Below are 23,351 nucleotides of genomic sequence, written 5' to 3'. Positions count from 1 at the left end.
ATATTATTACCTACGCCACTGGATCAGAGTGCGCTAGATTTTCATTCTCAACTCCCTTGGGAGTATACAGCCCAAAGTTAACTCACATCACCGACTCCTCCTGTCGGGTACGCATTCACTGATGGGAGTGCGCTGGACGTTGTACACCAGACCGCGTACCACCACATAATGTATAAGAGATAGGTTTAAACGAGCTCATCCTGGATGATACAGGGTATTACATCCAGAATTCCTCTCGCGCATGTCTGCAGTTTTATTGGATGGCTAATTTTAGCTTCATTAAATTGACTTGAGTACAAAATGAAGCTATTATAGCGAGAGAGTCCGAGGTATTTACAGGTTATGAACAAGTATTGCTGCAGGAAAACGGATGGACTTGTCCCCAGTGAATCATATTTCGCTGAAACTCGTTTCATCTTTTGGAAATATTTATTTCCGTTTTCGAAGGAATTGTGGGTAAATAAACGTCGGCCATATGCAAGGATGGCAGCGACAACAAGAGAAGGTAAAATAGAAGAAGACATTATCTCAAAATTTGCATGTGCTTTAGAAATATTAAGACACTAATGTGACACGCAGATATATAAAGCATCAGCATGTGCAGGTATCGTAGCGGAAATGTTTATGTCAGCCTCAGAAATACGCTAAAAATACGGAGTTGTGAGTGAGACTTAGTCAACTCGTGTGTATGTGTTTTTAGTGAGGGAACAGACTGAGGTGATTGAGGGAATAGATGATGATCAGATCGTATGGCAGCGTTCTCGCTCAATTTGATTGAACAGAGAATTAAGTATGGCTGATTGTAGATTATGAGCATGTACGGTTTCGAAATGTTAGTATTGTTGTCCCGATCATTGCCAACAAGTGAAAACTTTAGCCAATTAGGCCAAAAAATAATTCGCTCCCATAACCATAACCATGATAACGTCATATGTACGAACAGCCACAGCACATAGTGATCATTATTGTGAGATTGATACCTATCTCAATACACGAGTCCAGTATGTTTAAATCTAGATTGGTAGTCAGTGTAAGGAACTATCCTAAATTCTATGAAATGTATCTAAGTCACATATAATTTTCACGTTCTATCTAGATTTCATAATGAAGTGGTGAAAGTTACAAAGATTACAAAACATCACAGACAATGTCTAAAAACTCTCTTGGAAAGACCCACAAATTAGGATCGGTAATGAACAGGTGGATGGCTTTACGAAATCAACACATTGATGATCATAGGTCCCACTCCGATCCCTATTAGAACACATTGCTATCAGGAAACTAAAACATTTCCAAAGCAGGTTAGCAAAATGAGCTGAGTGAACGCAGGTTATATGGACATGCTATCATGCTCTTTGTGTTGACTAGTCACCTCTTACACATGGTGACCTGTGAAGATCCGGGGAAGAATAGAACTTCAGCAACTCATGCTTGCTGTAAGAGGCGACTAACAGGATGGGGTGGTCAGGCTTGCTGACTTGGTTGATGCATGTCATCAAACCCAATTGCCTGGATCGATGTTCATGATATTGATCACTGGATTGTCTGTTACTGACTCAATTGTTTACTGACCGCCATCATATAGCTGGAATATTGCTGAGTGCAGCGTTAAACAACCAACCGACCAACCAATCTTACACATGGTCACCAGACCTGTGAAGATCCTGGTTAAAATTGAACAACAGCAGCCGATGTTTATCATAAAAGGCTACTAACGCGAACTGATGGTCAGTCCTGCTGACGTGGTTGATGAATGTCGTCATATCTCAATTGCATAGATCAACGCTCATGATGTCAGACAATGGATTGTCTTGTCCGCCTTGATATAGCTGCAATATTGCTGAGTGTGATGTTAAACAACAAACTTGATCACAGCATTTGGTTGATCCACATACAATGTACAGAGTGACTGACCCATACAAAACAGTAGTCAAGGACATAATAATTTTAATGTCATCTGACCCTTACACAAGCAAAATGATAGATTCACCTATTTGTATGCCATGCAAAGATATTGCACATAAATTTGTACTGTTTAGGGTGTCCTTTGATAAAAATACACTCCACAATTTCTAACAGTGCAAATATATGCTATAATTTGGTTCTAGTTAGATTATTCCTCCATTTCTTGTTATCTGGTTATGCTTGGGAACAACCTGAACGGATACATGTAATTGGGACCACTTCGGTTATTGATATTTAATCGTTCAGTTCTTAAACATGGGTAAAAATAAGCATATCACCTTTTGTCTGTTTTTCAGAGATTGAAGAGCAGGTGAGAAGTATCCAGGCCAAGAAAGCACAACTAACAACAGTCCAGACAAAGGAAGATGATTGTGAAAGAGTTGGACTTGGAGCAGAAGGACATTATGATGTTGACATCTATGATTCAAACAAATTTTCTGGATACGTAACTTCGATTGCTGCCACAGATGAACCTGACGTATGTTGCACTCACATTTCTCTTGTTTTATATTGATCGTCCTGACAACAATAATACATACTTGAAATAGTGTGTTCCCTCACTTTGATTTCACTTTTCTTTCTTTCTTTCTGCCTTGTACCTTCTTCCAGAGGCATGCATGTCCACAAGCCCACATCAAAGCCTAGCTTCTACCCTTGCCAGGTCAGGCCCACTTTTCTTGTCCTGATCTTGGCGTCACCTCTCGTAGATCGCGGTTTGTGCTAGTAATGAAAACATGATATCCAATCAGACTGCTGTTCTTACCTCGTATGGCTACACAAAAATGGTGACTACCATTGACGATGACCTAGTTGATCAGATAACAAAAGCATTTGCGATTTCATTCCTGAAAAACACAGACTCTTTGGGGTTTTTAAAGACGAAATAGACATTCATGTCAACAAAGACAGACATCGGTAAATCACATTCAGGCATGATGATTTTTTAAAATGTTCTCTCGTTGAACTATCGATATGTGTGATAGTAGAGTCATATTTAGCACAGGAACTTTGGTTTGATATGGCAAGGGTGGACATAGGACTTTGATAAAATGACTCTTGCCTCGGGAGAATGGTCTTTTACTTGTTGACTTTGAAAAGCTTTTAAATTAAATCTTTTTCATTGCTGTAGTCTAGCATGAACTGACATAGTAAGCATGGTAAGAACATGAATCAGTAAGTGTTTATTTTCGGGTGATCAACAATGTTTTGCTTTATCTGGCATATTTAGTGTAATATTATTACAGTAAACTACGTTTATGATGAACACGCTTATAACGAACTGGAGGATATATCGAAATGGCCACTTGCTGTATATATGCTGTATATATACTACTCAAAAGAAGGTAAGGATCACCCAATTCTTTTCTATTACTATAGTTAATCTCTCATGCCATTACAGATTAACAATAGTAATTTGAAAGAATCTGTTGATCCTTAACTTCTTTTGAGTAGTATATATGCTTATAACGAACTATGGTTATCATGGTTATAACAAACTAAAATTTGTGTTCCCTTCGTGTTTGCTTTAACCATTGTTTACTGTAATATGTTATGGTGAGAGTCAAGATTGTTTTTATTGTGGGGACATCTTAATTGACTATGTTGAATAAACTACTTTTGATATGAAGTTTTCTGCCTTCTGAGACTGACCTGATCATTTTGTAAATAAACTAATGATAAGAACAATTTGTTATTTTCCCATCATTCTCAGGGCAAAGTTAAGAGAATGGAAACAAAAAAACCTGCCAACGAATGTGGTTCATGTTGCAAGTGGACAAATCATGTTCAGACTCCAATTACAAATTAAATTTTCAGCGTTAAAATGAGGACTTTTCCCTGAAGCTGGCTTGCCCTGGCACATGTAGTTTGTCGTGTGTTGATTCAAATAAATTATTGTTAAATCTTTCAGTTTCTTCTTTTGCATGTTTCAGGACTATGAAGATGTAGGAGCAGCATTTCCTAAGCGGTCAAGCTACACTGCACCGTTAAACTTACTTCATGAAACAGCAAACGACAAGGTATGTTGGGAACTGCAGTATAATGAACCCTTTATTCATTTCTTTCTATGTAGCAGCAGTCTGCGAACATAGCCACTCAGAAGCCCAAGTCAAGTAAAAATGTCTTCTGTTTTAATGAAATGAGCTTATGCTAGTCCATATGCTAATCTACTGAAATAACACCAAAATACAAGTTTGGGGAAGTAGACTTTAAAGATTTGGAACAGGCAGGTTGAAAATGATATGCAACTTCAGTTAAATGAGTTCATTATGTCCAGGGACACGGGTGACCAAGGCGTCGTGATTCACTGTGCAGAGTTGCGTCCCTTGGGCACGCCAGAAGTCGACGATTGTGGGTTCGAATCCCAGTTTGCCCTGATTATGTTTCTAGGTTTATCAGCACCATACCCGTGCTCGGGGGTTTCACTGAAGCGATAAACGTCTGAGACCTGCATCACTTCATGGCTTTCCCCCCACATTAAGCTGACACGCCATGCTATAACTGGAATACTGTTAAAAGCAGCGTTAAACCCAACTCATTCGTTATGTTTAACCCATGTGGATCAGGTTTAGTAATCATTAGCACAGGTCCCTTGAACCCTATTGCTTGTCATAAGAGGCTACTAATTTGGATCAGTGCCCCAATCCATAAAGACATAATTGCCATGTTGTCGTAAGCCTATGGTAAAGTATGAGAATTACGATCGTCTTAGCTCTACAGTATCTTTGTGGAACAAGGCCCTTGGTGGACCATTTGCAGGGGTCAATTTAACTGGTTGCCCGTGGCCTGTTAAAATTACAAAGGGCTTGCTGAAAATGTAAGGAACATGGCCCGCCTGGCGAGTCAAAATTCACTCCTTATGGTGCATGTTTAATTTTTTTAATTTGATCTTCTGGGTAGAATGAAAAGGGCGCCATTTTGTAATGTTGTGTTCAACAACTTTATCTGCTCATAAATCACTACAAAATAAGGCAAATGGAAGCCAAGATTTACTCTGAGCATGCTGAGTGCAGGAAAAAACATTTTAGGGTTGAGGAGTTCTGATGTTTTCCGAGTCCTGCGGGGTGGCTGCGTGACCTTAAGTTCAACTACTTCACAGCCTCAACCGTTCAGTTGTAGGCCAATTTGGAAATGGGCCAGTAACTTTTAAAAGGAGCATGCCCTGCTGGCAACATACAAATTTATTGTTGAGGATCTACCCCTCATTTGTCCTTGTGAACATTTGCTCTTGACATGTTGATCTCAAGACTCCATTATGTACAGACAGCTGTCATATAGCTGGAATATTGCTGAGTGCAGCGTTAAACAACAAACAACCCTGAGTGCACAAGGGTCAAACAAAGCAAACTCGCCACTTTCAGGACGACACTCAACTATGACGTTTGTATCAGATTTATAGTTCGAGTCTATCAATATTACACATTAAATGTTGTAGGATTATGATCCGCTGGCTGATCATCGGGTGGCGAAGATTGCTGACCGCGAAACTGAATACCAAGCCAGACGACGTCAGATGATCATTTCGCCCGAAAGATATGATCCATTTGCTGACGGTTAGTACAAATCCCATCAACTTCTTCTTTGTGTCTGTTTGTTTACCACCTTGAGTCTTCTTAATGATTTGTACGCTCAATGTCGCAATTGTCATTTTCCTCTGATTCCTATTCGACCATTATGATGGATGTCATTGATATTTTGTGGTATGGGTGGTTGTTCAGTGTTTGATGATAAAGGGTATGAAATCTATATTTTTATTGTTTTATATATTTTGTGATAACCGTTGAAAAATGTAAGGATAGTGAGAGTAAAAAACATTTTATGAATTTGTCTTTTTGAGGAATAAGGAAGTAGAAAGTCTTTCAGCAGGTAGGGTGTATTCAACCCATTCTGTGTCAGTGTCGGGAGGAAGAAGGGTATTGGAGGTATTCAACCCATTTAGTTTCAGGAAATTTGACGATGAGGGGAGGAGGACTGGCTTTTAATGTGTTAACATGGGAATGACTTTTTTAGCATGTAGAGTTTCGCGTGATGTTTTACAACTGGTCATTGGTCATCTCTTCACAACAGTGTAAATGCTGTTAAATGTGTATGTTTATTATTATGTTACGAGTATTCTTTCATGTAATCTTTGATTCTGGCCTAACAACTAGAGAAGTATTGGCTAACAACAACGGACATGCCAGGAATGGATTTTGAATGGAAGTAGCAGAAGGCCCTCACATCGGACGTTATTTGTAGTTAGGGACTCTCACAAGGGGAGTGATGCTTATTAGATCATGTAAGATGATGCATTAGTCACACACTAAGCAGTGATAAGAAGTTTTGGTCCATTACTGGCCAGACGCCAATATCTTAAACCTTCTCCTACAAAGTTTTTTTTTGCATTTATGAGATTGCCATTGAAAGGATTACGGGAGATCTGTGCAGTATCAATATATTGTCATCTTGATGATTTCATGATGCTTAGGTAGAGCCTTGAGGATTATAGTAATACCATATGGGGTAAAGTAAAATTTAGGGCGATAGTGTTGAGAATATTTGAAAATGGGGATAATTATGTCACATACATGTATTTAGGAAATAAAAGTTGCGTACAAGATTGTTGACCTGTCACTGTGAATGAATGTCACTGTGTTTGCAAGTTGGCTATGACGAAGCGAAGTTTGTACAACATAAACCTCAGTGGAGGAAGGCGAACTTGTAGGATTGTCATGTGACAAAGAACAATCAGTCAACCCGAGACTAATGTCAAATATTTTCCTTTCTAGCTTCCTTCATTCGTTGAGGACATCGCCCAAGAACCTGACAACTATATATGATATTTATTACATCTATATAGTAATGACACTGGCAAGGTTCTTTGATAACAAAATAATCTTGATTTATTAAATTTTCGGAAAGTAATGTGGTGAATCCATATAAACATGTTAAGTACATATCGCCAGTTGTTTTTAACAGGTCTGTTTCACCATTGCAATGATGAAAAACATATTCATTAATATGTAATAATTCGTTCCTTGTTTTAATGGTATGGGTATCTTGCATGATGTACAAGCAGCCTTTATATGATGCAAGGTTTATTCTGTGAGATGTGTGGGTAGTTCTATATGTTGCGTATGTGTGTGGTGGTTTAGAACTACACTAATCTGAGACTAATTTTAGGAGTTGTGAGGTCTGAGTATTACTCAGGGAGGCGTTGCAGCAAGACTGGAACCTGAAGACCCAAGGTGTACGTATACAATGCCATGGTGCAGATACCTTGAAGTGGCCAGAAATCAGATTAGGAGCTATCTATCCTTTGATTTTCATCTTTGAAAAGTATCCAGCCCTCATGTGAATTTTTTTTATACTTAGGCTAATATTATAAAAAAATTCCTTTGAAACAGGTCCTGAATCTCAGACAAGCTTTGGACTCTATTCTGAACACTGATTAAAAAAATGAGGCTGTGGGTTCAGATATTTTGGTTTGGATTTTAATGAATGTGATTAATGTTTGGAGAATGTTGGGATTTTTAAAATGTTTCATCTTTTTTAAAACCAAATAATATTTGCAATGTTTGCCTGAGATGATAGTGAACTGAGGTTAAGACCGACAAGTGTATTTTATCACTGATTTCTGGCCATTTCCCCAAGAACTACACAAGGATCACACCAGTCATCACTATATGGACAGGTAACACACAGTACAATTATAGTAGGGTGGAAATTTCAGAGTATTTGGAAATTAGTCACCAAACAATGTTCTATTCCTTTGGTCAGACATTCTTTGAAAAGATGCACATGGTTGCATGGAGACTTCCAGCTATTACCCAATGGCTTCTGTGATAATTCTATATGACAATCTTTCATGCCATATATATCACAAAAAAATTGTTAAAGAACACCCAATGTTTTCATAAGACTATAGCTAACCTGTCATGGCTGTGACAGATTAACTATAGTCATATGAAAAAATTAGGTGTGCTTTTACTTTTGAGTGGTATATATTGTGCATCAATGTATTTTCTTGATGTTTCCCCATACTCTGATCTTTCACATGTAGTTCTTGGGATGTTGTAATATAGGCAATGATTACTGCTACTCTCCAGAGAATATGGCTATGAAGTTAATGTCTATTTATTTTCGTCACGGCGCATGTCGTGACTCTTCTGCTTTATGTTGTAGGAGGCAAAACACCTGATCCAAAGCTTCAAGCAAGAACCTTCTCAGATGTTATGACAGAATTGCAGCTCGGCAAAGAACAGGTAAGAATAGTAAACGCGGAAAAAAAATGAGATTGTCACTTTCCAGTGATCCAAATTACGCACTCAAGTTTCCTTGTTGTAATCCTGATATTATGAGATAGAGTTTTAGGGGGTACCTGGATTCATAGACCATTGGACCCGTGAAGGTCCGGGTTAGAATAGATCCCTGCAACCAATGCTGGTCATAAGAGGTGACCAAAAGGATCGTGTGGTCACTTGCATGTCATCTTTCCGCAATGGTATAGATAGTTGCTCACAATATCGATCACTGGATTGTTTGGTCCAGACTTGATTATTTAAATACCTCCATCATGTGGCTGGAATATTACTGAGTGTGGCGTTAAACAATACATCAAATACACAAACAAGCACTAGGTGAGTGATGTGAAATGGGGTTTAATGTTGCACTCAAGATTATTGCTCTTGTATAGCAAAGTGTGTGTTCGTGCATCTGCTTGTTCTAGCCCAGGCTAATGCAGGTTTTATAGTGCTAGCCCACTGAGATACCATGCAACAGTGGTAAACGTCTGAGACCTGCATCACTTCGGGCTTTCCTCCCACATTAAGCTGACACGCCGTGATATACCGTATATCGCTGTGTATAAGGCGACCCCACGTATAAGACGACCCCACGTATAAGACGACCCCCCCCTGTACACGCCTTAAAAATCAACCCAAAATCCTATACTCCGTGTATAAGGCGACCGGGAATCAAACACATCACAAGTCTGACTGATATAGAAGATTTAACGTGCGCTTTCCGACTGTAGCGTATTTCGCTAACGGACATCACAAGTTAGTTAGTTAGTTACTTTGGAGATTTAACGTGCGCTTTCCGACTGATGCGTATTTCGCACACATCACAAGTGTGCACACAAACCTTATGTATGCAATAAAAATATGTTTATCTTGCATTGTTTTTTTCTACAATGATAGGTCGCGTGTGTAACTCCAGCACACGTCGCCATTTTGTGTTTACACGATACGACACCAAATTGGTGCTCGTAAAATAAAATTCATTTATGAAGTAATAACATATAAGAGACAATGGGGAGTAATTTAATCGCCAATTAACTATGTTGTAACTAACTAGGCTTATGTTTGCTTCACATTCAGCGTGTTTATTTCACAATCACTTGTATACACCGTCTCCAACACTTGTTAATACAACTGTAAAAACAGCTGGAATTGATTTCAGCTTCACCGGTTATCACATGTTAGGTCACATGTGCAATATGCAAATGCTTACCGGTACTTCCGGCTCTCTGCTCACAGATGTTGATGGTTTTACCGTGTCTGCATCGAGGCGAGGGTCATTTCAACTTTATTTGCAGAAATTATTAAACTTTATTCAAGGAAAAGAGATACAAATCATGTTTATGTATGGAAATAGTTATTGGAACAGTTATTTAGGACGAAATGCGAAGTTTTATTGTCAAATGCTGGGCTGGCTATCGGACGCCGGTTGACATCGCCAGTGGAAAAAAATGTGAGATCTTCGACTCCGTGTATAAGACGACCCCCCTTCTTAGCCCCTTCATTTTAGGTACGAAAAACTCGCCTTATACACAGCGATATACGGTAACTGGAATACTGTTAAAAGCGGTGTTAAACCCAACTCACTCACTCACTGTCTTAGTAAATGGATAGTACAATAAACATTCAGCTTCCTTCTTTGGACATTATAAGTTTATTCCATGTTTCTTTTCTGTTAGGCCGGGCTGCGTCAGCAGATGCACGAGAAGGCTAAGGCTGGTGAACTGCGGGCCGTCAATGGAGCTGGGGGTGATGCAGGGCATAAACAACCTACAAAGAGGAAACGCTGGGACCAGTCCTCCGCCCAGGAAGATGCTCCTACCAAGAAGAAAACCTCGTCATGGGATGCGGCAGAAGCCATTACCCCATCAAACAGCAGATGGGATGAAACTCCTGGTAGAGCCAAAGGGGAACAGACCCCTGGTGCGACCCCAGGCCAGAGCACCAGACAGTGGGATTCTACCCCAGGACACGCCACCCCTGGTGCGACCACACCCGGTAGAGACACGCCAGGCCACCAAGCCACGCCAAGTGCTCGAAGGAATAGATGGGATGAGACTCCTAAAACGGAGAGAGGTAAATGATTTGTATGATGATGACTGTCAACACACTGGTGGTTGCTGTGAAGAGTTGCATCCCTTAGATGTGCCATGATCCTGGATTTGAACCCGATATATATGTATATATAAAATCATCGGTTTGTCAGCCCCATATACATGCTTGTATGTTTTACAAAGTAGTAAATATGTAAGACATGCATCACTTGGGACTTTCATCTCACATAAAGCTGACATGCCTTGTCAGGGATCCAGACAATATTTATCGCCATTGAGTATTTACTCACATGGTATCATTCACATTGAGTATTGATAGTTTTCTTTGGGCATCTATATACTATATATTGTTACTCCTTGGGGTCCTGGCTATTTATAAATAATTCTGCTTGAAATGCTCAGCTGTTTGGGAGTCTTTGTATCATGTTTGTCATTGTTTGTAAGTGTGTAACATGTCACATCAATATTGCTGGAATATTGGTAAAAGAGGCGCCAGACCCAACTCACTCAACCACTCTTGTTTGTGAAGTAATCGTGTTTGTATTGTAGACACCCCTGGTCATGGCAGCGGTTGGGCAGAGACCCCTCGAACAGACAGAGGTGGTGATTTGATCGAGACCACACCAACGCCAGGGGCAAGCAAACGTCGTTCACGATGGGATGAGACCCCAGGAGCCACGCCTGGTGGGATGACCCCTAACATGACCCCAGGGGGAATGACCCCTACCATGACCCCTGGAGGTCACACACCCACCATGACACCTGGAGGGATGACTCCTGGACAAACTCCTGGCGGTCACACCCCGGGCGGCTTCACTCCCAGCGGTGCCACACCCACTGGTCAGAAAGCCATGGCCATGGCCACTCCAACCCCTGGCCACCTCATGTCCATGACCCCGGAACAGTTGCAGGCGTACACATGGCAGAGGGAAATCGATGAAAGAAATCGACCTTTGTCTGATGACGAACTGGACTCAATGTTCCCACCTGGCTACAAGGTATGTGGGTCTTGAGAGATATTGTTTGTTCCCCATCATGTTCTAGTGTGAGAAAAGGACTTAGTGTAAGTGTCTGTAATTATTGTTAGCGAGTTAACACCAGAACATTTTTGGTGACAATGTGTATTATCGTATTAGACGTAATAAGCGCCCCGCTCTAATAAGCGCCCATGGTGATATTTGCCAATATATTGGCTCGTGAACAAGCCCAATTAGCACCCTCAATGTACACAATACTTATTTATTCGCGTATAATACGCATTCATGTGTTATATGCACCCTTAATTATGGGCAATTAAATTCTGGGAAAATATATCTGTCGTACATAAACATTTCAGGCTGTCAGCTTAAACCACGGAAACTCTGTTATTTTTCGACAAAATAATATTCTAATAAGAGCCCCCTATTTCTAATTCTGAGAGCGCCCTGGGCGCTTATTACGTTGAATACGGTATGGGTGTTGCAGAGCCTAGTTGATTATGGTGGTCTTGACCTTATTTTTCAAGGTCATTGGAAGCACATGACAATTCAATATTTGTTAACAAGTTATCTCAAGAACTTAATTGTGCATAATTTGGTTGAGATTTGGTGCAAAGGTGACTTAAGGGTGTAGGCAGACCCAAACTGATGATGGAAACCTTGACCATATTTTCAAGGCCATGGAAGCCTTTGCACAATTTGCTGTGGGTTGTATTTTTTCTTCAACATTAAATTCTTTGGTTCATATCCAGCGATTTAATCTTGAATGGTTGTCTCTTCACTTTCCTGATCTTTGTAACCTGCTGTAATCCTATTTGGTGACATTTTGGCTTGAAAATTATTTATCGCAATAGGAATGTATCTGGACCTGATAATTTCAGTGAAATTTAAGAACGTAAGTATTTTTCCGAATCAGCCTGCCACTGGCACTTGCCTTGGAGTCTAAGGTTGATCTCAGCCCAGCATCATATTTTCGGTGGTCAAAACAGCTAGTTTGTCTTGAGAGTACCTTTCTGTAAATTAATGACCTTCATGTTGGTACTCCAATTTACTCAGTGTTTTACTTTGTGTTTAGTCAATCAACCTGTGAAGATCCTGGTTAGAATTGGTCTTCAGCAAACCATGCTTGTCGTAAGAACCAAGTATGGGGTCGGTTTCTCTGACTCACCAACTTGGTTGATTCTTGCCGTTTCCAAATTGCGGAGATATGTTCTTATGATGTCAATCACTCGATTGTCTGGTCCAGACTTAATTCTTTACAGACCACTGACATATAGCTGAAATATTGCGGAGTGTGGTATTAAACAAAACACTAACAAAAACAGAATGCTCAGTGATGTGCTTTGTGTTGTCCAGGTGCTGAATCCACCGGCAGGCTATATACCTATCAGAACACCAGCCAGGAAGCTGATTGCCACCCCCACCCCGATGGCTGGCACCCCTGGGTTCCGAATGCAGACCCCAGACTCCAAGACACAGATTGTTGACATGCAGCCCAAGGGCAATCTGCCTATGATGAAGCCGGATGATATGCAGTACTTTGACAAACTATTGGTGAGTTTTGTTGTCATGCAGTCATGTGGAGATTCTGGGTACAAGAAGTCCCCAGGAGCCCATGTGTGACATATGAGTTGATTCCAATTATTAACGATGATCAGGTGGTTACACGCCTGAGGGGCATAATGGACTCTCGACTTGCGACTGTGATGTTTTGCAATGTCTGGCATTATTTCTTGTTTTCTTGTGTCTGGTGTCCCCTGCCAAATATTGCTGGAATATTCCCAAAAGAAACTCACTCACTCACTCACTCACTCACTCACTCACTCACTCACTCACTCACTCACTCACTCACTCACTCACTCACTCACTCACTCACTCACTCACTCACTCACTCACTCACTCACTCACTCACTCACTCACTCACTCACTCACTCACTCACTCACTGTTTAGCTAGATGTCGGGTCCAGCAACCTGACAGTTTACGTGAGGTAGTTTACAAGTTGTCACAAGCAAATCCTGATCATGTAACAAAGAAACACACGTCTTATTGTAAGAAATATCTGTGGAATTCCTTTTGTGTGGGTTTTTTAAAGATGAAATGGACATCACAAATAAGAATTTTCAATTTGAGCTTGCTTAAAGATTGGTTTGGAAGTTTTGATTTTTAGATGCTTGGTAGACATGCACGAATAACCTTTTTCTATGTTTAATATGAGAAGTATTCCCAAGAATATTTAATTGACTGGCATACTTACTATCTAGTGCCTTTGTACTTGTATCTGTGATTTTCAGAATAACATAGTTACCACACGCTACAGTCTGAAATAATACTGTAAACAATATGGATGCTTACTTAACAATCAAGAAGACTTTATTTACGAGCAGAGTTGGAAATTGGCACTAGTCCTATAGTCCTTGCCAAACTGATCAACAGTTAGGTTATACAAAGAATTAGTAGAAATTTACCCTTTTTAGGGTTTTGTTATATGTTTTCATTATAACTTATACAAGGGCTAGTGGACTGAAACTGTTTGTATCGCTGTTGATGAGCCATGACGCTAAGGCCTTATTGCTGACTGCAGCTTGAAACAAGGAACAGATGGTGTTCCTAATTAGATGTTCCTTTGCTGTTGATTGGTAGTACGTCAATCCTTGTGGTGTTACAGGTGGATGTAGACGAAGAGTCGTTGACGCCAGAGGAACAGAAGGAGAGGAAGATCATGAAGCTGCTCCTCAAAATAAAGAATGGCACGCCACCAATGAGAAAGGTATGCTGTTGACATTTTGGTAAATGAGGGCACAGAGGTTGTTATTTTTTTTAGGATAATGCTCACTCGACATTAATGATTTGGCTCGGATGTCTATGATAGTCCTTGGCCTTTATATGAGACAGATTGAAAGTAATTGGGTTTTGAATATTTTTGGGGGTATTTTACGCAAATATGCTGCTTATCTGTAGCTCTGCATAAATCATATATATACGTCAGGCTCAGGTGCAGTGCTTTTCTTCATAAAAAAAGTAATCTCTTCTCTGTATGAACAATATCAAAATTAGTATTCACAGAAAAATAGGTCTCTTTGTTCATAACAGCCAACTGATGAAGACAGGGTTCATTGACAATCACAATGTACTGGTGGTGTGGACTAGACTTATTTCATCAACCACTGGTGTCCCTGGCCAAGACTTACTTGAGGCCTGTGGGATAGAACTGGAATATTGCACAAAGACATTCACTCAATTTCTCAGCCTTAATACGGTATACCTATAGTTTCCACTTGGTTTTCCATTGGAAACCAGTGAAACAGTATGCAGTGCCTATTTGTTATCCCCCTGGGGATATAGTCGATGCCTCATCTGTCTGTCTGTCAGCATGGTCAGTCTGTAATCATTTTGTTTCCGCAACGTAAAACCGTTCGATATTTTTCAACAAAAATTGGCAGATGTATCAAACAGATCCTGAAGTGGTGCCTTTTGCTACTTACGGATATTTGGCTTTTTTTTTCTTGAATTCCATTGAAACAATTTGTACTTAGTTCCATAAGGGGGTGGATTTTGTTTCCGGAGCACAACTCAAAAAAATTTCACTATCTTTCAACAAAACTTGTCAGATATATCAAACAGATCCTGAAGAGGTGCCTTTTGCTATTTGTGTATTTTGGGCATTATTTTCTCGATTTCCATGGAAACAATTTGGACCACTCTTGTATGCGGATGAACAGATAGATAGAAATTAGCTCATCAAGTTGTATATATAGCAACAGATGATTTGTTCTTCTTAATTTGTGGGGCTGGGGGATTTGTCATCTTCTGATGACTCTTGTTCTCTGTTCCCTACAGGCTGCTCTGCGTCAGATCACAGACAAGGCCCGCGAGTTTGGTGCTGGTCCCCTGTTTAATCAGATCCTACCACTGTTGATGTCCCCGACCTTGGAGGATCAGGAACGTCACTTGCTAGTGAAGGTCATTGACCGAATCCTGTACAAGCTGGACGATCTGGTCCGACCCTATGTACACAAGATCCTTGTGGTCATTGAGCCTCTGCTCATTGATGAGGACTACTATGCCCGTGTTGAAGGGAGAGAAATTATCTCAAACTTGGCGAAGGTAAGTCTGAAACTTTGTTATTTTGATATTTCAGATATATCTCCATACATTGGTATGTTTGCGTTATTGAATGGATGCTTCCAGCATAACCATCTCCATAGCGATTCTTCATTAGGAAAAAGTCCCCAGTATCCCAAACTTATCATGAAAATATGATGATCAAGCAGTTTCAGTATGACCTTTGCTAATTAGAAATTATTACTTATTCAGTCAGCAAATGATATGTTTTCTGCTGTGTATCTAGGTCTGTAAAGGTTTACAATTTGAATATTGGCATCAAGAGTTATGAATTTTGAACATATTCCAACAGTGTTAGTTCCCATGAACTCCCCTCTTTGTTATAGTGCTCTATCTTAAGTCCAAAGGTTGCAATGCCACGCGACCCTTGAAGAGCCGGGAAGAGTAGAAGATATCTTCAGCAACCCATGCTTGCTGTAAAAGGCAACTATGCTTGTCGTAAGAGGCGACTAACGGGATCGTGTGGTCAGACTCGCTGACTTATGTGATGCATGTCATCGTATCTCAATTGCGTGGATCGATGCACATGATGTCAATAACTGAATTGTCTGGTCCAAACACGATTATTTACAGACCGCCGTCATATGGCTGGAATATTGTTGAGTGCGGTGTTAAACAACAAGAAAACAAAAAAATGCAATGTCAAGCATTTGAAAGAGGAGAGCTTACAAGACAGAAAACCAAATAAGGCTACATGTGGAGTTACTTCACTTCCCAAATAGCCATCCAATAAAATACAACAAGAATTACTTTTTGTCAAATTAAAGAAATATATCAGTTTTTATGATATATATTCAAATTGGTGGTTGGAAGAAACCTTCTTATATTAACTGTGAATGGGAAGATAAATATATTTTGGCAAGGAAACTAGAGAAACAAACAGATACAGCATCAGAGATGTAGTTTAATATGTGAATGTATTGAAATGATCTGATCTTCTTCCTAGGCCGCTGGTCTTGCCACCATGATCTCCACAATGAGACCCGACATTGACAACATGGACGAGTATGTCCGTAACACCACTGCTCGAGCCTTTGCCGTTGTGGCCTCTGCTCTTGGCATCCCATCTCTCCTGCCTTTCCTGAAGGCTGTGTGCAAGAGTAAGAAGTCCTGGCAAGCCAGACATACTGGTATCAAGATTGTACAGCAGATAGCCATCCTCATGGGCTGTGCCATACTTCCTCATCTCAAGAATTTGGTCGAGATTATTGAGCATGGTAAGGCTTTATTATGGGGAAAATAATTCCAGTTATTTGTATTTGAACCTGTTCAAGGGGAAATAATTCCTTCTGGAAGTGTTTTAGTGCAATCTCATTAAACTCATAATCTTAGTTCTCACTACCGCCAAACAAAGATCTGAGGACATCCAATTATGGGTCACTCCAGAATGACTTTTCACGAACTTTGACCGACCGATGAAATGACTTACAAGAGGTCGACATTAGCCAGTCAGAATGCAGCTTTCTCAAGCTTTATTGCACAAGTTTCAAACTGGCAACTTCCATTTCTGACCAAGCTTGAAAAATATGTTGACAAAGTTCTCAATTAAAAATTTTGAAACTGAACAAAAGAACAAATATATGACACCTAGACATGCGCATGCACGCACCGCACGGTAGCGATGATACTCAGAGGTGACACTTGTGAACAAGGCCAAAGTTTTGATTAATCATTTAAGCAGAGATTAACATACTTTGTGTTAAATATTTGAATGCAGGAATGTGTTTCCTGGGAACACATACAAAAAAATAAAAAAGATTTAAGAATCATTCCCTCCAGCTGTCTTATCTGTAGCCCTTTATTTCCAGGCTTGGTTGATGAGCAGCAGAAAGTACGAACCATCACTGCCCTGGCTTTGGCTGCTTTGGCTGAAGCGGCCACGCCCTATGGTATTGAATCTTTTGACAGTGTCCTCAAACCTCTCTGGAAGGGTATACGTCAACACAGAGGAAAGGTATGTTTTGCTAGTTTCCTTCAGCGAACATGCAGACTTTCTTGGAGAAACAAGCATATCTTAATGCTTTGGGGCCACCTGCTTGTCCTCTTAGGCGCTTCATTAAACTGAACAGTTGCATCCTTTTCAGATTCTTACGCTACTGGGTTGAATACCATTTGATGTTTTTGAATCATCCTGTACACAAATAAAATTGTATGTCTTTAGATGTTAATATATAAATATTGTATTAATTTTAAATCTAGTGGGTTAAAATCTGGCGTCTGCCCGTTAATGGAAGTTTGGTTGGAGCCCCGCCGCGTCATACCAAAAGTCGTTCAGAGGGTAGTACTCGGCAGTAAGGGGATAAACCAAGGACTGTTCGGCTGGGAATCAGTATATAATGTCTGATTGGAGTATCCATGTTAACATGGTTAAAACTGCGGTGAATTTCTCTGCACTAGCACTATGAAATCTGTTCTACAAGCATACACTCACCCACGTCACAAGTAGGTACAATAATCTTGACTAAGACGTTAAACCCCATTTCACCCCACCCTTTTTTCCGAACAAAGTTCCCAGGCCCCCTCCAGAATATTGTGTGGTCGATGCCTTAGTGGTCATCTAATGTGAACTGAATTTGCATTGTGCAGGGTCTCGCTGCCTTCCTGAAGGCTATTGGCTACCTGATCCCCCTCATGGATGCTGAGTACGCCAACTACTACACCAGGGAAGTGATGTTGATCCTCATCCGAGAGTTCCAGTCTCCTGATGAGGAAATGAAAAAGATTGTACTTAAGGTCAGTACTGATCAGGGCACTTTTCACAAAGGGATTGTAACACTAAGACGATTGTAACTCAAATACAGTAACATTGACTTACGGCAGTCGTAGCGCAAAGACGATTGTAACTCAAATACAGTAACATAGATTTACGGTAGTTGTAGCACTTAGACGATTGTAACTCAAATACAGTAACATTGACTTACGGCAGTCGTAACTCAAATACAGTAACAGATTTACGGCAGTCGTAGCACTAAGACGATTGTAACTCAAATACAGTAACATAGATTTACGGCAGTCGTAGCACTAAGACGATTGTAACTCAAATACAGTAACATAGATTTACGGCAGTCGTAGCGCAAAGACGATTGTAACTCAAATACAGTAACATAGATTTATGGCAGTCGTAGCGCTAAGACGATTGTAACTCAAATACAGTAACATAGATTTATGGCAGTCGTAGCACTAAGACGATTGTAACTCAAATACAGTAACATAGATTTATGGCAGTTGTAGCACTAAGACGATTGTAACTCAAATACAGTAACATAGATTTACGGCAGTTGTAGCACTAAGACAATTGTAACTCAAATACAGTAACATAGGCTTACGAGTCTTAGCACTAAGACAGTCGTAACTGCAATACTTTAAGATAGTCTTTCAACAGTCGTAGTGCTACAAAGGCTTCGTGAAAGGGGCCCGGGGCTTTTCTTATGATGTGAAATGTGTAAGGAGGACATGTACAATGGTATGTACACAAGTTTTCAGTTTTTTATTTCACTCAAATTTACTGAATGTCAAGAAGTATGTAGAAAAAAAAAAAATTAAAATTAGGGGAAATTTCAATTAAGGTTCATACAGACTTGAAAAAGCCTTGAATTTTAAAGTCCCTCTTGAAAACCCCCGATTTTTACTGTCAACCTCGAAACGCCTTGAAAATCACCAAGAATATCTTGAATAGCCTTGAAATTGTACAAAATGACACACACTTGTTCAAAGAAGTATTAAAATTCAAGACAGACTTAATTCATGTCATCCCCTGGATATGATGCAGGGGGATATAGCTATGGTCTGTCTGTCCGCCTGTCTTTATTTTGTCTCCAGAGCATAACTTCATATCAGTGAAATATTTATTATCAAAACTAGTATCAGTACTGTATTAACCAGGGGCTGAAGTGGTGCGTTTTGCTATTGTAGGGGTCAGGGGGGATTTGTTGTCTTCTGATGACTCTTGTATTTGTTGGGTGTGAAAATATATCGTTTTGGTTACATTTGTGATGTTCATTCTGCTTTTAAGGTCTCACTACTGGTACATGTAATAAGCATGATAAGTAGAATGATGGATTTGAACAAAATATATTGACAGACTAACGCAACCTTGAAAATGGTAGCTGAAAGAGTTGGAAAGGCTTTGAATTTTTGTGTTTCATATCTGCATGAACCTTGGCAAATAAAAAGCTTCCTTCTATTTTTTTTTTTCAGACTACTATTATTAGAAACATCCACAATAAAGACTCTTCTAAGAATTTTCATGCTATTCCACATTATGAAATGAGTAGGTGATTCTGAAAAAGTAATAATCAGAAAAAGTACCTTACCCTATGAAATGGATGTGCAACAGGAAATCAGGTTTTAAACACGAGTATGTCAACAAATGTATGATTGTGTGTTCAAATCCCACTTCATCCTGATTATGTTTCTAGGTTTGTCAGCACCATACAGGCCGGTCGGGTAGCCTAGTGGTTAAAATGTTCGCTCGTCACGCCGAAGATCAGTTCGATTCCCGACATGGGTACAATGTGTGAAGGCCATTTCTGGTGTGCCCCGTTGTGATATTGCAGGAATATTGCTAAAAGTGGTGTAAAACCATACTCTCTGACTCACTGTCAGCACCATACCTGCTTGTTGGTTTCACCAAAGTAGTAAAAGTCTGAGACCTTCATCACTTCGGGCTTTGCTCCCACATTAAGCCAACATGCTTAGGTATAACTGTTATACTGTTCAAAGTGTGAAGCAAATCTCCCTCATTCCTACCCAGTGGTAATGTTTGCTGATGGTTGTTCTTGTGTGTGTTTAGGTGGTGAAGCAGTGCTGTGCGACCGATGGTGTTGAACCCCAGTACATCAAAGATGAGATTCTACCAGCTTTCTTCAAGCACTTCTGGAACCAGAGAATGGCTCTTGATAGGAGAAACTACAGACAGGTACATTTAGCGATGTTAGGACTTTTAATATGATCAATAATGAAGCATTATTGACGTCAACGTCAAAGTCACTCACTCCTACTTTAAAAAGGTGATGAAAGTGTGTTAGGCAGTGTTTGTGTGTCAGCATGTTCGCATTAACCATATCAAGTCGTTGACATGGCATGACATCTTTCCTCTGTTCTCCAGCTGGTGGACACAACAGTCGAGATTGCCAACAAGGTTGGTGCAGCGGAGATTGTTGGACGCGTCGTTGATGACCTGAAGGATGAGGCTGAGCAGTACCGTAAGATGGTGATGGAGACCATTGAGAAGATCATGTCGAATCTTGGTGCCGCCGATATTGATTCACGTCTTGAAGAACAGCTGATTGACGGTATCCTGTACTCCTTCCAGGAACAGACCACGGAGGTATGTTGGATGACATGTCACTGCTGTTGAAGCAGTGGTTTGTCTGTTGCCTTAGCTATTTGTCTGTTGACTTAGGGGTTTGTCTGTTGACTTAGCTGATTGATTGTTGCCTTAGCTGTTTGATTGTTGCCTTAGCTGTTGGATTGTTGCCTTAGCTGTTTGATTGTTGCCTTAGCTATTTGATTGTTGCCTTAGCTGTTTGATTGTTGCCTTAGCTGTGGGGTGATGGGGTGTCCTAGAGGTTAAAGTGTTAACTTGCTATGCCGAAGACCAGAGTTTGATTCCCCCTTCCCCACACGGGGAATCTGTGAAGTCGATTTCTGGTGTCTACCGTGCTGATTTTGCTGGAATATTGCTAAAAGGGGCGTAAAACCATACTCACTCAATCACTCACTGTTTCTGGACCAGTGTTGAAAGTGTTGTCGCACGAGGAAGTTTGTATCTGTATCACATGATGTATTTAGTTAAGAATATATTGAAAATAGTTCACATCCCTGTCTGTGATTTTACCTCTTGCTTATCATGTGACACAGGACATGCTATCCTCACATAATGGCTTCCATTCTGTAACAGACTTGAAAGAGCAGACTAGAGACATTGTTGCCTGCCGGTTCACCACTTATCTTCTCTGTCCGTAACCAGCTGGTCATTGGGAGATGGAGACCTTGTATACTTATCATGCTTATGGAGATTGTCGCCATGATATACCCAGCAATCAGTTTGACAGTAGCTATTTTTTCGTTTAGTGTGTCCTTCGTCACATGATCAGTGAACTGGGCGGAAAATTCAATATTCAATTTCGTTTTCAGGATGTGGTTATGTTGAATGGTTTCGGCACAGTGGTGAATGCGCTGGGCAAGCGGGTGAAACCCTATCTCCCCCAGATCTGTGGTACCATCCTCTGGCGTCTCAACAATAAGTCGGCCAAAGTCCGACAACAGGCGGCTGATCTCATCTCCAGGATAGCCATTGTTATGAAAACTTGTCAGGAGGTAGGTTAAGTTTGTAATGTGTTTGACATGTTTATTGCTACTAAAATAATGCATCCACTTCAGTTTGTGGGCATCTCTACTGCAATAGGTAATATCAATCAAACTTGATAGTGAAGACTTATAATGAAAACATTTATGACAACATTATTACCGTTTTCGACGTAATAAGCGCCCAGGGTGCTCTCAAAATTAGAAATAGGGGGCTCTTATTAGAATATTATTTTGGTGGAAAGAACAGAGTTGAAAGATAAATTTTGTGGTTTATGCTGACAGTCTGAAATGTTTATGTACGACAGATATATTTTTCCAGAATTTAATTGCCCGTAATTAAGGGTGCATATAACACACGAGTGCATATTATACACAAATAAATAGGTCTTGTGTACATTGATCAATCGGAAGGGGGGCTAATTGGGATTGTTCACTAGCCAATATGTTAGCAATTATAGTCGTGGGCGCTTATTAGAGCGGGGCGCTTATTAAGTCGAATACGGTACATCAAAATGATTTATCCAGATTAGATTTTCATTGGCCATAATCTTAAATGTACATATTGTAGCAGTGTTCGAAATTAACTAAGGGGGTTTGGGGATCCTTTGGGTTTGCTCCTATAGTATATGAGCCCAGGCACCCTTAATCTTTAGGGTTATGACAATGACCTCTAGACTTTTGTGCTTAATTTTGAACATTGTTTTTGAATCAGGATATGTCCTGAAGCGTTTCTTCTGATTATGCAACACTTCTGATATTTGTTTCTTCCACAAACAGGAGAAACTGATGGGCCATTTGGGTGTGGTGTTGTACGAATATTTGGGAGAAGAATACCCCGAGGTTCTCGGCTCAATCCTGGGAGCTCTCAAGGGCATTGTTAATGTCATCGGGATGACCAAAATGACACCTCCAATCAAGGATCTCTTGCCAAGGCTCACACCAATCCTCAAGAACAGACACGAGAAGGTACAGGAGAATTGTATCGACCTGGTTGGCCGTATCGCTGACCGCGGAGCAGAGTTTGTGTCTGCTAGGGAATGGATGAGAATCTGCTTTGAGCTGCTCGAGTTACTCAAGGCCCACAAGAAGGCCATCAGGAGAGCCACTGTCAACACCTTTGGCTACATTGCCAAGGCTATTGGGTAAGATATGATGTCACTGACGAGTGAGGGAGTCCACATTTAGTGTTGCATCAGCAATATCACAATAAGATCTCATGTACATGCATAGGTCTCAAGGAATAGGAATGGTTGAAGTAGCATATTGATGATTTTTGCAGTTTTCTTGATAATACAACCTTTGGATTACCTGGCCCAGACTCACATGCACTGGCTGCTGTGATAGTGCTGAATATTGCTGGCCCAGACTCACATGCACTGGCTGCTGTGATAGTGCTGAATATTGCTGGGCGCAGCTTAAAAAACCCCATCCATTTCGCGGCCAGGATAGTCAGTAGATAAAAGCACAGCAGCTGACAATGTAAAATCCCTCTTGTTAAACTCACTTGTTTTTTATCACTGATTTTGATTGTCAGTTTGTCAGTACTGGGTTTGACAAAGTGTGATGTACATATCTTGGAGCTCTCCTACATTAAGCCAACACGGCATGACATGAATATACTCGTTACTTGTGTATTTGTGT

The 23,351-nt window shown here is 40.4% G+C and overlaps 1 protein-coding gene across 1 annotated transcript in view; it reads left to right on the top strand.

Annotated features, from left to right (window-relative positions):
• The first annotated feature begins 467 nt into the window (after window positions 1-467).
• LOC139465001 (splicing factor 3B subunit 1-like) overlaps window positions 468-23,351 on the top strand; it is a 28,964-nt gene continuing 6,080 nt past the window's right edge. Inside the window, 17 exon segments of the mRNA XM_071246661.1 lie at window positions 468-505; window positions 2,262-2,443; window positions 3,897-3,983; window positions 5,399-5,516; window positions 8,128-8,207; window positions 9,923-10,319; window positions 10,847-11,295; window positions 12,631-12,828; window positions 13,942-14,043; window positions 15,114-15,380; window positions 16,345-16,615; window positions 17,207-17,352; window positions 17,985-18,131; window positions 20,191-20,316; window positions 20,506-20,727; window positions 21,537-21,719; window positions 22,488-22,852. Coding sequence (XP_071102762.1) covers window positions 484-505; window positions 2,262-2,443; window positions 3,897-3,983; window positions 5,399-5,516; window positions 8,128-8,207; window positions 9,923-10,319; window positions 10,847-11,295; window positions 12,631-12,828; window positions 13,942-14,043; window positions 15,114-15,380; window positions 16,345-16,615; window positions 17,207-17,352; window positions 17,985-18,131; window positions 20,191-20,316; window positions 20,506-20,727; window positions 21,537-21,719; window positions 22,488-22,852 — 3,362 coding nt within the window. The 5' untranslated portion in view covers window positions 468-483.

This window comes from Haliotis cracherodii, unplaced genomic scaffold (assembly GCF_022045235.1).
Source record: "Haliotis cracherodii isolate W230 unplaced genomic scaffold, xgHalCrac1.p SCAF_17, whole genome shotgun sequence".
In the NCBI taxonomy this organism is placed as follows: Eukaryota; Metazoa; Mollusca; class Gastropoda; order Lepetellida; family Haliotidae; genus Haliotis; species Haliotis cracherodii.
Note: the sequence above shows the minus strand (reverse complement) of the source record. Positions and strands in the feature narration are given on the sequence as shown.